This window comes from Phocoena sinus, chromosome 9, assembly GCF_008692025.1.
Source record: "Phocoena sinus isolate mPhoSin1 chromosome 9, mPhoSin1.pri, whole genome shotgun sequence".
Lineage (NCBI taxonomy): Eukaryota > Metazoa > Chordata > Mammalia > Artiodactyla > Phocoenidae > Phocoena > Phocoena sinus.
In genome coordinates, this window is record NC_045771.1 from 28,477,527 (window position 1) to 28,493,959 (window position 16,433).

Consider the following 16,433-nt stretch of genomic DNA (forward strand, 5'->3'; position numbering starts at 1 on the left):
TGTGCTGTTACTTATATTTCTCCAAATTAGAAAATTATAAGAAGTAGATTTGCTTCTTTGACAATTATATTCAATAGCTCTTAAAACATAGTTCCTCTGTCTCCTAAATTGTACACTACAGATGTACAGGAGGATTTTGCTTCAGGACTTTTTTCTCTTATTTTTTTATTATATAAATGGCAAAATGGAAAATTGACTCTAGTGTTTTCTCAGACATTTTTTACAGCAATGTCAGCATGGTTGTCTGGTTCTTTTGTTTAATGACACATTTGGGGCACTGAATATTAAGGTTTGGAGATATTAAGTGAGGGAAGTGCTATGGGTAGTGTTCACTGCTTTGCTGTGATCGTTCCCTTGAGAATTTAACTCTGAGGACGTCTTGGCTAGACGAGGAGATCATGAGGAATTACTGGCAAAATGGGAGGAGGAAAGCACAGTAGATTGGTGATGGAGCAAAGATGCTGGGCGCTGCAGGGCAGAAATAAGCTTTTAATTAGCCAGAGCAGGAGGTGATTGTTTTTACGCTGGCTAATTAAGATATATTTAGCTAAACAATGTGGTTATTTAAAAGACTTTTCTTTTTTATAAAATTTTTCTACCATGCACTTGTGATAAGTTAATTTTATTTTAATATTTTTCTTTTACAAACCTAAAATATAAATTTTAGGTTAGTATATGTTAAAATGTTGGAAAGCTAAGCAGAAATAAATCATACAGCAGTTTTTGTTTTTTTCTTTTTCTTTTGTTCTCTTTTACAATTAAGTTTCAGTATACATAGGAATATTTTATTTTCAAATCATCTATTTTCCCATTAGGCTGTATACTTGCTTAATGAAAAGTAATAATATCATCCTTTACTCAAATATGATATACTCTGACACAAATTACCTTCTCACATGGTGTGAAAATATGGTCCCTAGAGTAACGTTACCATAGTAGTGAATGCGTAGCAGACCTTGGCTCCAGGGTTAGATAGATGGAAGGACCTGAAATATATGATGGTACTCCAACTTGAGAGCACCTTGAATATCTTTTCTCTGTTAGACCATACCTGGTACTAAGTTAGGTTTGATTATGAACGAGAAAAGGTGCAAAGCATTTCAAAGTAAAAGTAAGATTTGCTTCCCTACCCAGCCTGTTACTTCATTCCCAGCACCTGTTTCACCTTTACCTGTAACTGAGAAATTTAAGGCCCTGAAGGCTACATACCTACAGATATACAGAAGCCATCGTCATGGCTGTCATCATGATGACAGAGGCACATATGCATGAGTTAAATAAAGCTGGTAGTTGCTGTTATATTAATTTTCTTGCATAAAACATACTTTTCTGAATATCTAGGAGGAAATGTGTATTTTATCTTTATCCTAGAGATTGGTAAAGAACAATTTAAGATGTTTGTTCCTATGTATATAATTTGATTTCCTTAGTAAAGAATCATTATTCATTTTACCCCTTTTTAATGAAACCCTACTACTATAGTTCCATTTTGTTCTTCTTGCCTTATTCATTAAGAAGAAGTGAAAGGGGAAAATTAGAAGGTTGAACAAAGAAAATATTGATCACTAGGGGGTTTACGTAGTATTTCTTCACTGATGGCAAGTGATACAGAAAAGAAGAAACAATGGATTGGTGAGGCAGCTAACAGTGGAAGTTCACGATGTTCTTCATTTTTCCCTTTTCTTCTAGCAATGGCTCAGCGACATCAGAAGACCTCTTTTGGAAACTTGATGCACTGCAAATGTTTGTATTTGATCTTCACTGGCCAGAACAAGAATTTGCCCATCACTTAGAGCAAAGACTTAAACTAATGGCCAGTGATATGATAGAGGCCTGTGTCAAAAGGTAGACATGTATTTTCAAGTTGCTGCTTACTCTGCCGACTCCCAAAATACCAAGTCTCTTCTATATAATTGTCACAAGGAAGGTTTCAACATGTACCACTTTTCCGAAATTTCAAGGACATTAGGTCCTTTGACCTGAATTCTGGGGACCCATGTAATTGATAAAATTGGCCTGCTACTTTTTCTCGGGCCTCCTAACCATTACCCTCATCAATAGCACCCATACCGTATTAATCCTTTCTGTTGTGCTTATTATCCTCTGGGAATACTGTGCTTTAAATTCCCAAAGCAATACTTCCTGAGACATATGGAGGAGATCTGTTAAGTACTTTATGCATTACTTACTGTGTCTGTGTGCTGTGAAATGACATGGCAAACTCCATGGATGATCATTGCCATCAATTGTTCTGTTTTTCTGGCATTCTCTATCCACATCGGATGAATTCCGAGTATCTATTTACATTCTTTCAGAACTTAACCAGAAATAAGTTATGAGGCTTTGGATTCTTCCACATGTGCTTTCCTTTTCTTTAATACTTTTTACAAAATCAGTATTGCATCCTAATTGGCATTGTTTTCCCCATTGCCCTTGTTCACAATATGTGCAAGAACAATGAGGGCAGCATACGGGAATAACAAATTCTGGTTGGAGCAATTAATAATCCTGAATTCTTTAAAGCAAGAAAAATCCTGTCTTTAGAATAATGTTTAATGGCTTTGTAAAGCAAGGCCATGAATTAGATTATTTAATGTTTAAAAAAACTCATGTTCGTCATCTGTGATTCTGATGTATCAAATCTATGGATATTCTTTGGATACTTTAGCAAAACCATTTCCAAACTACCTGTTATGCAGTTTCTTTAAAAAACCTAAATGCAACTTCAGGTATTTGAAAGAGAAACTAAATGACATAAAAGAATTACACATTTTCCATTGCACACTGATTATGGTGTTTTAGTGTTTTCTAGACTTGTCCTTTTTTTTGATGTGGTGAACACTCACACAGAGGATTTGTTCTGCTTTAACATAGAGAAGCAGGTGATTTTTCTACTTGGATATTCATTCAGACAGTTAAGCGCAACTATGAAGTTTTTCCATGAAAAGTACACACTAGATGTAACAAATAGCTTCATTTGGGTAGAAATATTGTCTGAGCGACTGCAAAAACTATGTTTAATAGAAAATACCACAGTCTGATCTTTCATACGAGACACCTGAAAAGAAGAGCATCCTACCTCCTAGCTGCCAGGCAATGCCACACCCCATATTTGCATGTTTTAAATTAGCATCTTGTAGTTTTGATTTCACTTTTACAAAACAGGTGGGACATATGTCAGAAGTTCTTACTCTGAATTCATGTTTTAATGAATAGAACAAGAACTGCATTCGAACTCAAGCTGCAAAAGGCAAGCAAAACAACTGACTTGCGCATCCCAGCCTCTGTGTGTACAATGTTTAATGTATTAGTTGATGCCAAAAAGCAAAGCACCAAACTCTGTGCCCTGGATGGAGGACAGGAGGTAAGTGGAGACTGAATGTCCCATGTGGAAATGCACCACTGGGTGCCCTGGTGGAGGAGGATTCTGTTTCTAGAAGTCTCTCACTTGACTAGATTAAAAAGACCAAGTTCCCCCATACAAGTGTTTGATCTTTACTATAATAATGGAATGCCCCTTTACCCTTTGCTCTTGTCAATTTCTTCTTTTTAATATAAAGACTGCCCAAAATTTTACAAGTGGCCATTGAATTTCAGATATATCTTTTAACGGCTTAGGTGTTGTGTATTTACATAAACCTTGCTTTTCACAAGCAAATGAGAAAGCTAGAAAGCTACTTACTTTGTTTATACAAATATAGAGTATCCAGAGTTTGCGTACAAAAAACAGGCCACAGAAAATAGGGCATGAAATATTTTATTTACACAAAAGTTTCCATTTCTTTTAAAGATCAAGTAGAAATGTACTTAAAGATCGGGCTTTGCTTTTCTTCAATAAATACCCCATTGTTTCAATTTGATTTCTATTTTGTTTGATTCTATACTCAGAAATACAGTTTATTTTACCCCATGATTTATTTTTGTTGAGAGTGGTGATTGGGTGAAATGGATCTCTTTTTCTTAGATTATTTGTTTAAGTTGATGTTTTATTGCATCTTTTCCCATGGTAATTACCTTTTCATCATTTCTTTATTTTTCCCTTATGTTCTCCTTCATCATCTTTTCTTTTCCCCCCCATGGCATGATCCAGTTTGGTAGTCAGTGGGTAAGTTTCTTTTTTTTAAAAAAAGCACATTTTCATTTGAATTATTATTTTCGTATGTGTACATTTTTTATTTTCATCTTTTCAAATTAAAATAATATAATTAATTCCATTTTCAGGTTTTTGGTTTCTGCGTATAACACTACATAGCAATACCCAATGACTCATTAAAACACGTGTAGATACTTATACCTTAAATAGTGTCAAGGGGAATGTTTCTTCCCTGTTAAGCTGCAGAATCAGCAAACTACTTTAAAATTTTTAAAGATAAGATTATTTTAAACCAAATGAATTCACCCTCCTTTAAACTCTAAATAAATTCAGAAGCAGAGTGATTGTTAACATTTTCAAGATGCATATACCTGTATTATGTACTTTCATTAATACTAGAAGAATTTAGAGTTTGGGGCTTTGGATGACATATAGCATATATGAGGGTGACCTCTAAATTTGAGGACCAGGAGGCAACTCTTAAGGTCACTTCATACAGAAGAACCCAGATGTGGATTTCAGTGAGGGACATGCCCACCATGGTAACAGCCTTTCCTCCCACTCATGGTGTGGGATGTAACCATCATCAGAGGCAGGGAAGACGCAGGCCTGTGTCAGGAGCCTTCTTCCTCCCTGACACAAGGTTTTCTTGAGGTACTACCCAGAACCTCAGGAGGAATACAGTTTGAAAACCTTTTAGAAATAAACAAATGAGACCTAATGAAACTTAAAAGCTTTTGCACAGCAAAGGAAACCATAAACACGATGAAAACACAACCCTCAGGATGGGAGAAAATATTTGCAAATTAAGCAACTGACAAAGGATTACTCTCCAAAATATACAAACAGCTCATGCAGCTCAATATCAAAAAAACAAACAACCCAATCAAAATATGGGTAGAAGACCTAAATAGACATTTCTCCAAAGAAGACATACAGATGGACAAGAAGCACATGAAAGGATGCCCAACATCACTAATCATTAGAAAAATGCAAATCAAAACCACAATGAGGTATCACCTCACACCAGTCAGAATGGCCATCATCAAAAAATCTAGAAACAATAAATGCTGGAGAGGGTGTGGAGAAAAGGGAACCCTCTTGCACTGTTGGTGGGAATGTAAATTGATACACAGCCACTATGGAGAACAGTAGGGAGGTTCCTTAAAAAAACTAAAAATAGAACTACCATACGACCCAGCAATCCCACTACTGGGCATATACCCAGGGAAAACCATAATCCAAAAAGAGTCATGTACCACAGTGTTCATTGCAGCACTGTTTACAATAGCCAGGACATGGAAGCAACCTAAATGTCCATCAACAGAGGAATGGATAAAGAAGATGTGGTACATATATACAATGGAATATTACTCAGCCATAAAAAGGAACAAAATTGGGTCATTTGTAGAGACATGGATGGACCTAGAGACAGTCATACAGAGTGAAGTAAGTCAGAAAGAGAAAAATATCATATATTAACACATATATGTGGAATCTGAAAAAATGGGTATAGATGATCTTATTTACAAAGCAGAAATAGAGACACAGACATGGGGAACAAACGTATGGACACCAAGGGGGAAGCAGGGGGTGGTGGTGGTGGTGGGATGAATTGGGAGATTGGGATTGACTGTATGATACATACACTATTGATACTATGTATGAAATAGATAACTAATGACCTAGAAATAGATAACTATGTATGAAATAGATAACTAATGACCTAAATGAGAAGGAAATCCAAAAAAGAGGGGATATATTTATACATATAGCTGATTCACTTTGCTGTACAGTATAAACTGACACAGTATTGTAAAGCAGCTATACTCCAATATAAAAAAAAAAAAAATCCTTCTCCAGAAGGATTCACGCATTATGGATTTCTCACTGATTTTTAATGCACCCAAAGTTCATTGTTCTGTAGTGTTCAGGTATTCAGTGAACACAAGTTGCTGAACCACTTTGTTTCTTGTTCAAACCAGTCATCTTTAAAAAAAAAAAAAAAATAGAACTATATCTTAATCATGTTCTTATCAAAAAATTACATCTAATGAGACAATAAAATCTAAAATTTTCAAAAAAAAGAAAACCTTTTATACCTACAGGATTGACTAAATATTTTTTAATAGGTCAAATGCTTTTGTGCTCTACGAATATGTTAAGTCTTACAGTTGACACCTGGGAATCAAATTCAGAACCAACTCTTCACTGGGCTAACAATTCTCATCCAAGCAGAAAGGCTTAAGTAACTGCTAAGAGGATGAGAAGGCCCACTATTTGTGAATTTCATACTTTTTAACCCAGAGATAAACATTAACTATTTGGCCATAACTTATGTGCGTGTACACATCTTTCATTCTTTGAGCAATTCAGGGGGAAAAGATGTGTTTCTAATACCACAGCATACAACCATACAGACACATTAAGTAGCTGGTATGTGTTGTAGAGTGTTCAGTAATTATTCTCTGATCTCTTATGATGTGATTTATTATTTCTAATTACCTGAATGAGTAGGCAGCTGGCTTGGCTCTCAATGGCTCATAACCACCTTCTCTTGGTTTTCTATAGCCAGATGTAAGCCTTTGATTGTCTGCTTGGGAACATTGCCTTAAGTCTCTTTATACACACATCCATTTCTCATCAGGTTGATAGAATGATCTTGCCTCTTCCATTAATACTGAATTTATCCATTTGTTCTTATTTTTACACGCACTGCAGTACCTGATACTGACAGGCACGTAATAAATATTTGTTGAATGAGCAGACTGATTTTTTTTTTTTGCTTTAAAAATATTACCCCCATTAAAAAAAAAAAAATCCTCCTCTGTAAGAAACAACTCACTGTAGGACTCTGAAAGCAAAACGGGCACAAATGACAAAACATTGTTGCATTGTCAAATGATTCTTTACATTAATAGGTGGATGGTTTTGAAGAGTAATCTGCTATTGTTCATTATGTTTGCACCTGTACCTTCTCACCAGAGACAATTAGTTTCCCACAACTTTCACACAATTAATACAGTTCAAAATGTGCAGGTGTAAAACTCATTAGCAACCCTGAAAAGTGGTAAACAAGAATTTCAATGCAAAAGAAGTATTTTATACTTTACTTTTAATCTCCAGGAAATATATGCACATAATTGCACAGGCTTTTCCTCCCTGTACGTGTTTGAGACAAGTTTTGGAATTATTGCAAAGTGGTGAATACATTACCTACAGAGGTGAACCAACGGACCCCACTGTATAGCAAGCAACAAATAAAGTTGTTGAAAAAACTAGATTATTACACAATTTGGAACCTTATAAAAATATATACTACATTGGTAAACCTAGCAGATTTTTTTTTTTTTCTAAATTTAAGGGAATTACCTCTCCACAGTCTCTAGTAAATTTGTTATATCGTCATTGCTGGGATAAAACCTTCCCAGCTCCTTACGCACAGTGAAGCCTCTTCTGGGCTCCTAAATTATGATTCTGTTTTCTTACGTGGCACACAATGATGCAAGCACTCTGGGCCACAGCCCAGAACAGCATTTAATGGAGTGATTAGTGAGTGAATGATCTGCTCTTGTGACAGCTGTGTGTAATGAGTCAGCAATCTCAGGCCAGGCCCTCAGGGACAGATGTGGGGATCAGAAAACCACCAGTGTTTAGAAATCCTCCTTATCCATTCCTGCAGAAAAGCAGATGACTGCGTGGGCCTTAGGCAGTCATATGCTCTGAGAACCACTGTACCTCATGGTCCGTCCATTGAAGATGGAAGCACATTAATGGAGCCACTCGGGAGCCCCTACTTATGTGGGATTTGTTCTCCGTTGCAGTAAAATACTTCCGTTACCAGAACAATCCAATCCAACAGAAGGACCAAAATCTTTTAAGAATGCTGGATTGCAGTGGCATTTGATTAGTCTTCGTTTCTTGCGCGTTTCCTCATGAGAACAGTCCGGTGAAATGAGAATATTTACCCACATATAGGGGGGCCAGGATTTCAGACCTGTGCCTGATCTGAATTCCCTGGGCTCCGTGAAGTAAAAATTCCTCAACGGTCATCTTAATCTAAGTTTGGAGTCATCTACTGGAGAAGCAAGGCACCAGCGGTTTACTTTTGAGGGCAGATGTGGGGAGAATTAGTCTAAGAATGGTCTGGAAGTTACCAAAACCCTGGTCTGTAGAATCACTGATCCAACTTGAAATATCCTGATAGGAATTTTATTTATAGGCTTTTATGGTTGCCGAGAAAAAGTTTGCAAGTTTTTCACAAAAATTTGGTCTGCTAATCTAAATGAAAAACCTATCAGTTTTAGCTTAGGAAATGTAAATGTCTCCAGATAAATTCTCTTCTTACCTGTTTTGAGGTTTTTGTATGCGTCTGTATTTGTCTTTGGAAGCTATCTGGATCTCCTAAGGAATAACTTTTTCTACCTAATTATCTGTTATCTGTATGTGGCATTTCTGAACTATTCTCTTTGCAGAATATGTATGTAAACTATGAATTCTCGGGCCACCTCCCCATTTCCACCCACAGTTCTCCTAGACCACCTCTACCAACTGTGCAACTAGAGCAGACTCTGGAAGTTCCCAACAGCTTTCAGATTTAGAATTAGTGTAAGAGCTAATCAGAGAAATTTACAGTAGCAAAATCTCATATTTAAAAAATCTAGCAACCCTTATACTATTTGGGTTTGCCCCCTAGGTAACACATTTAAGATGTATAGTAATTTTCTTTCTTCCTTTTTGACTTTCCCTCTCTCTCCTTCCCTCCATCTCTGCTTTTGGCTAGATTAGATATGAAAGAAAACAGCAGTCAAAAGATGTGTATAGCAGGAGAATTTGATGGCTTCTAGAGTCTGGCTTTCCCTGCCTTTCGATAAAAAAGATATAAATGGCCTCTTCAGTGGCTCATCTCTTGACTTTAAGAATTGACAAAATCGGTCCAATGCAAAAGTTTAACATGTATAAGCTCTACTATTTTATATCCAATAGCCTTCTGATGGCATTTCATTATTTTTGAGTTAAAAATAAAGTTTATGGCAAAGGGAGATGAACATGGCGGATAAGGCATATTTAAGAAGATGGAACTGTTTGCAGGTTCGGGCGCCTCAACCCCTGAATGTTCTGTAGCACTTTCCATGTAAGAGGGATGAGAGAAGCTTGAAGCCCATCTCCTGTATCCCTTTCTTATTCTACCCCAAAGAGGAGGGAGCCTCAGGCTGCTATTTTAGCTCTTCCTGCTACACAGACACGAATTTGGAGAGAGAAGGATTTGAAAAGAGTGTGTGCATGGAGGGAGAGCTGCTGAGCTCATTTGCATAAGCTCCTCCACTGCCGAGGCATTGGAACAGTTTCAGCTGGTGGGGGCCAGGGGAAGTGATGTTTTTGTACCTGTATCTGTGGGGGGCTTCCTGGACATCTCAATTACCAGCCAGGTTTTTCAGGTTCTTCCTCTTCTGCCTTGCTTTTCTTTGTTCTCTTCCCTTTTCCTTCTCTTCAAGCTGTTCTGAAAGCAAAAGTGTCAGTACTACAGCAGTAGAAATCCCCCATCTAGGTTTCCATTCTGTTTGTCCTTTGGGGAGCACAAATTTGAGGATCAGTAAGGCTTTACGTGAGATGGACGCTTAGTATTTTGTTTCACTGAGTGGAATACATGCCTAGAAATTTCCTTGTTCATATATGTGTGCTTAATTTCAGACCACTTGTCAACACACACATGCATACACACACACAAGCAGGAAAAGAAAATAATTCACATGCTCCAAAATTATGCTTCCTTTCTTCATTATTTGTGCAGATAAATGATGGCTTGTAACTGTCAGAGCCTGTGGGGAGACCTCATTCCTGCGTATTCCAACGCAGACCTAAGTTGGTGTTTTGTTCTGTGTGGAAACTTTGAGACATGTTTTCAGAAGAAAAAATAGCTTTCAAAAACTTACATCTTTGGAAACCATTCACCCAGCAGCTGTTAAGTTGGTCTAATGTTTATACTGACCTGAGTACTTTTACTCTATGCATTATGTTAGCTGTTGCAAGAAGCCTTGAACCATCAAGATAGGGTTAGTCTTTACAAGTCACATTCTCTGTGAAGTGTGCCTTCACACACTGTCAAAGCCCGAAGCTCCTGCTAGCTTAAGAAGGGGACTCTCTAGTATTCTCTAAAGAAAGCAAAAAAAGAGTCTTTCAGGTTTATTTTAAATACATCTTTTTTGCATTTACTTAAAGGCGTCTTTTTCAGAGGAAGCAGTAATAAAACTATGGGGAGTGAGTGCCGTTTCATTATACCTTTTATGGCCTATTAATTTGTTACCATCTATCACCTTTGTTGATGAAATTTTAATTTTGCCCTTGCTTGAGCATATTGTAAGAATTGTATAAACTGCGGCTCCCTGTGCTGACAAAAAGGTCCTTTCAGTGTGAACAATTGGGAGCTCATTTTATTTCTAGAGCACATTTAAAATAACTTATGAATGAGAGTTGTCAGACATGAAATGCTGTATTAATTAAATCTTTTTCCAGTCTTTTTGCTTCTCCAGCTAAACCAACCCTTTAGAAAAATACACAGCCACCTTAATTATAGAGGAGAAGACAAAAAGTATCCTTCACATTCCTTCTCCTGAATAAGAAAAAGAACTCAATTCATCTATATAATAACCCCATTAGCTGCTTCACTCAACAGAGCACATGGGAAAATTTTCAAACCCCACAATGTAAAAACTGTTGATTGGGTGGATCGTTTTCAAGGTTTTGTTCTTCTAATGTGCAAAATGGCCATTTTGTATAAATCGGATATGCCATAACTAGTAGCTTTAAAACATTTGACTTACGACAAAAGTTTTGTGTCCACATCAACTAATGCATCATTGTCTTTTAATATCTAGCAGCAGTACCATTCGAAAATAGATGATTTGATTGACAACACTGTAAAAGAAATCATTTCACTTCTAGTTTCAAAGGTAAGGTATTTTTTATTTACCTTTTTAAATCACATTAAATAATTTTCAACTGAGACTTTTTAGAAATACCTGTCTTAGGTTTCTAAATACCTAATGGAGAAATAGTAGCTTTAAAGACAGATGCAAGAAAAGTTCAAATTTTAAGAAAAGTTATGAGCAAACTATGAACACTTTGTCAGTAACTTTTGGTTTTTCATTTATAATTAATTTTGGCTTTTCTTGCAATTGTTGTCTTTCTAAAAATAACTCTATCTTCCAGTAATACCTTATTCTTTCTCATTCATGTTCTCTTATTGTTTATCTCCACGGATGAGTTGAGTCGTCATCAGTTCTTGGATTTAGCCTCTTTTTTTGTGGTGACAGCACTGGGACTCTAGGTCTGGAAATTTGAGGCTTCAGATATCTTTGACAAAAGCTATGGCCTTTAGCTGTATAAGGAGAGATGAAGTATAAGTGAGTGTTCCACTGAATGATTAGGTGATTTAAAATCCCGCTAAGGTGGAACAGACTGCCATAGATGACATTTGAGATCAGGGTCTGATAGGAAAAGAGATGAACAACCGGAGAGCACGGGGAGCTGAAAGAGGGTAAGGAGAGAGGATGGATTTCTCCCAAAGAGTCACTTTCATAAGAGCGGGTGCTGAATCAAAGAGCCCTAGACCAGGCTTCATAAGACAATTGGAAGAATGTGCAAAAAGCAAAGGAAAAGCCACCCTCAATTCGATAAACAGACAAAGAACACATTGTTTAGAAAAGACAAAAATAGAGATGCCCAACAAGCATGAAAGCTGTTAAGCCTCAACAGTTTAAGGAATACCAATAAAGCTAAAATTTATATAATATTTTTATAGCAAATTAGCATAGATGTTTTTAAGCTATCACCCAGTTTTAGAAAAGGTGAAGTGGGACACTCACATTTTCTATTTATGGGAGTATAAATGGCTACAGCCTTTCTAGAAGATAGTTTGGAACTATGTCAAGTACATTAATACCCCTTCACCTAAAATTCTTTCTGCGTTTCTTTTTTCTTACTACTCAGAGAGATGCACAAAATTTATATACATTGATAGATGTCACATTATTTCTAATGAAAAATACAGGAATCAACTTTAACATGAGGGCAACGGTAAAGTAAATTATGGGACATCTGTATTAATAAAGTTTGCTTTCAAAGACTATAATGTTAAAGGAAAATTTCATAATATCGTGGTAAGTGGGAAAAAAGCTGACTATTTAGAAATGTAAACTATGATCTGAATTGTCATCACATAGAGAAAAGACAGATAAACACCACAGTACCAACAGAGCTTTTATCTAGGTGGTGGGGTTATAGTTGATTCAGGGGTGGTGGGGTTCAAATTGTTTTGTGCTTCCTAATTCTCTGGTAACAGATCTTGAGGTAGAAAATAAGTCACAAAGAAAGGGGATTTTAGAACTGCACCACCTCCCCAGTTTGTTCTTGCCCCCCAGCTTCTACCCCAGCACTGAACACCTACACTTAAAACACAAATTCACCGGCAGGGGGAAAGGAGAAGTGTTAACAGGAAAGCCATCTGGGAGGTAGAGGAAGAGGTGGATCACTGGAGAATGAAGCTCCTACAGGAAGAACCATGAGATTCCCACCCTCCCAGGAGCCCAGCCCAGCAGCTTACAGCCCATAGAACAGACATAGTTCACCCTGCACCTTTATTGTCGGCGAGCCATCCAGGGAAATTTTATCCGGGTAGAGCCTTCCCATCAGCACAGTTCTCCTGTGGAAGTTGTCTTCTGTGAGAAGGGTACATAAAGAGAGCCACTGAATTGCAAGCATGCAGTTGATAAAGGGTTAAATAGGCAAAAAGGCTACAATGAGTTTTGGTTTGGGGCGAAGGGGAGGAAGGGTTGCAGAAAAGGCAGGAAGGTCTATACATCATTTCTGCATTTGTTTCTGGCAAAGTAAAAGACTTAAATTTTTCTATATCAAATGCATCTGGTTAATTGAAAAAATAGTATATTTGAGTCAAGCTGGGAAATGGTGTCCTAGAGATCAGCACTATGAAATAGAACTTTCTGTGATGATAGAAATGTTTATCCTTCACCATCCAGTATGGTAACTAGTAGCCACATGTGGTTGTGGAACACTTGAGATGTGGCTAGTGCACCTGAGGAATTGAAATTTTGATTTTACTTAATTGTAATTAATTTTAACTTATATAGCCTAATGTAACTAGCTATTATATTTAGAAATCAGGTCTAGATTATAGTTTTTCTCTCTGGATCCATTCCCCTGCAGTCAAATGGCACTTTTTAATAATCTTTAGTTGAAAAGAATAAAATAAATTAATTTGATAGTTTTGACAACTGTCTTAAGCTTCCATCAAAGATGACAATAAATGGTGCATTTTATTTCATTAAACAAAGATGAATAAGATTCTGTAATACAATCCTTAAATGTTAGCATGCCAAAAAATTGCCTGAGAGCTTTTTAAAATACAGATGCCTTAGCCCTGCTTTCCAGAAGTTTTGGAAGAAGGGCAGGAATGTGCATGTTTAACCAGTCACCATGGTGATTTTGATGTAGGAGTCCCTGAGCCAGACTTTTAGAACCACTGCTCTGATGACCCTCTACTTAGATGGACATGCAAACTACCTTAAAACTTCAGTATATTTAAAAACAAGGCAACCCCTTAGATAGTATGTTCCCATTTATCTTCACCAAAGAAGAAATGACTTTTTTAAAGGAGGTATTTATGGAGTACCTACTGTGAAGCAGCTACTATACATATGTTATTTAATTCAAACTACATAGCACCTATGGAATGGGTGGACTTACCCTATTTCACAGAGAGGAGTGTAATCTTCAAAGTAGTATAGTAAACTGATCAGAGCCACACACCTAATAAGTGCAAGAGTTGGGATTCAAACCTTTGAGTTTCAGATTCCTAATCCAGTGCACTTGCTGATTCCAGATCTCCAGGAAATCAGTAAAAAGCAAAAGACTAAAAATTAAAATATGTAACTTCTACATTAACTGTCTTTATTCTGGAAAATTCTAAGAGCTGTGTCCTAGACATTTTTATAGCATATTAATTAATTCAATATAGAGTAGATGCATAAAATAGTGAATTCCTTGTATTGTATCCCAAATGTTTCTGCCCATATTTCAATTCTTCTGTGCATATTGAGAAATACGTTTGCTACATTCTTTTCATCTCTTAAGTTCAACTTCTGCATCCTCCTTTTATCCACATGTCTTCACAAATATTTTGAGAATGATCCAGGGCTCTTAATCACATGTAACACTCAACAGGATGTGTCCCACCTGCACACACATTTCCCATGCCTAGAAAAGATCTTGGCTTTCCATCTCTATGTTCTCTCTCCACCTAGCAGCTAAATGGTGGGATTCTTGGGTTTCCATCTTTAGTCTTCTTTTGAATTCATTCTATATATATATCTGTGACTTTCACACTTCTGGTTTAACTATATGCTGATGATTTCTGTACCTGAGAGGTAGTATGGAATCATGGTTAAAAGCCCAACTACAGGGCTTCCCTGGTGGCGCAGTGGTTGAGAGTCCACCTGCCGATGCAGGGGATACGAGTTTGTGCCCTGGTCCAGGAAGATCCCACATGCCGTGGAGCGGCTGGGCCCGTGAGCCATGGCCACTGAGCCTGCGTGTCCGGAGCCTGTGCTCCGCAATGGGAGAGGCCACAACAGTGAGAGGCCCGTGGACTGCAAAAAAAAAAAAAAAAAAAGCCCAACTACAGGCCTGAGGAGTTTAATGTCTTCATCATTAGAGCAATGAGAAGTCACTGAATGGTTGGAGAGGCAGGGAGTAGGGGTATAGAGTTAATCATATTTGCATTGTAAGACAATTCATTTGATTGCCCACAGCAAACAGATTGAGAGGGAGTAGTAAGGAGGCTATAACATTGATCTCTATTGGACTAGTCCAAAGACATTTAAGATATACAGTGGGCAGGGTGCCATAGACTGAATGTTTGTGTCCCCCCAAAATTCATAAATTGAAACCTAATCCCTAATGTGATGGTATTTGGTGGTGGGACCTTTGGGAGGTGATACGGTCATGAGGTTAGAGCCATCATAAATGGGATTAGTGGCCTTATAAAAAACACCCCACAGGAGTTGAGTGTCCTGTGAGGAGCTTCAGTGCACATCCCAAGCTGAGGTGTCGGCCCAGCCATTTCACGAGGAGCTCTGGTCTGAAGGCCGGGGGCAAGGCCTCTGCATGGGGCCCATTATGAGCAAGTGAAACAGACTAAGCACAAAGGGAGAAAAGGTGGATGGGCTAGGCCTGAAGTGAGATTGCCCGATTTATGTCCTTTCCAGAAGAAATGTGGATCCTCAAGCAACAGGAGCTATGTGGCTGACAGGGTCTTGGTGCCCCAGCCAGGTGTCAGGCCTGAGCCTCTGAGGTGGGAGAGCCGAGTTCAGGACATTGGACCACCAGAGACCTCCCGGCCCCAGGTAATATCAATCAGCAAGAGCGCTCCCAGAGATCTCCGTTTCAACGCTAAGACCCAGCTCCACTCAACGACCAGCAAGCTCCAGTGCTGGACACCCCATGCCAAACAACTAGCAAGACAGGAACACAATCCCACCCATTAGCAGAGAGACTGCCTAAAATCATAATAAGTTCACAGATACCCCAAAACACACCACCAGACATGGTACTGTCCACCAGAAAGACAAGATCCAACTTCATCCACCAGAACACAGGCATCAGTCCCCTCCACCACAAAGCCTACACAACCCACTGAACCAACCTTACCCACTGGGGACAGACACCAAAAACAACAGGAATTACGAACCTGCAGCCTGTGAAAAGGAGACCCCAAACACAGTAAGTTAAGCAAAATGAGAAGACCGAGAAATACACAGTAGATGAAGGAGCAAGGTAAAAACCCACCAGACCAAACAAATGAAGAGAAAATCGGCAGTCTACCTGAAAAAGAATTCAGAGTAATGATAGTAAAGAAGATCCAAAATCTTGGAAATAGAATGGAGAAAATACAAGAAACATTTAACAAGGACCTAGAAGAACTAAAGAGCAAACAAACGATGAACAACAGAAAAAGTGAAATTAAAAATTCTCTACAAGGAATCAGCAGAATAACCGAGACAGAAGAGTGGATAAGTGACCTGGAAGATAAAATAGTGGAAATGACTATTGCAGAGCAGAATAAAGAAAAAAGAATGAAAAGAATTGAGGACAGTCTCAAAGACCTCTGGAACAACATTAAACACACCAACATTCGAATTATAGGGGTCCCAGAAGAAGAAGAGAAAAAGAAAAGGACTGAGAAAATACTGGAAGAGGTTATAGTTGAAAACTTCCCTAATATGGGAAAGGAAATAGTCAATCAACTCCAGGAAGCACAGAAAGT

General features: G+C 37.9%; 1 protein-coding gene across 11 annotated transcripts in view; it reads left to right on the forward strand.

Annotated features, from left to right (window-relative positions):
* The window catches only part of CADPS2 (calcium dependent secretion activator 2), a 494,346-nt gene that overhangs the window by 426,936 nt on the left and 50,977 nt on the right, over nucleotides 1–16,433 (forward strand). For 5 of the 11 annotated variants that reach the window (XM_032643102.1, XM_032643099.1, XM_032643105.1 and 2 more), the window contains 3 exons: nucleotides 1,690–1,845; nucleotides 3,217–3,364; nucleotides 10,969–11,043. In XM_032643102.1, coding sequence (XP_032498993.1) covers nucleotides 1,690–1,845; nucleotides 3,217–3,364; nucleotides 10,969–11,043 — 379 coding nt within the window. Of the gene's footprint in view, nucleotides 1–1,689; nucleotides 1,846–3,216; nucleotides 3,365–4,090; nucleotides 4,106–10,968; nucleotides 11,044–16,433 lie in introns of all 11 variants that reach the window. The other 6 variants (XM_032643104.1, XM_032643096.1, XM_032643098.1 and 3 more) reach the window with 3 other exon arrangements.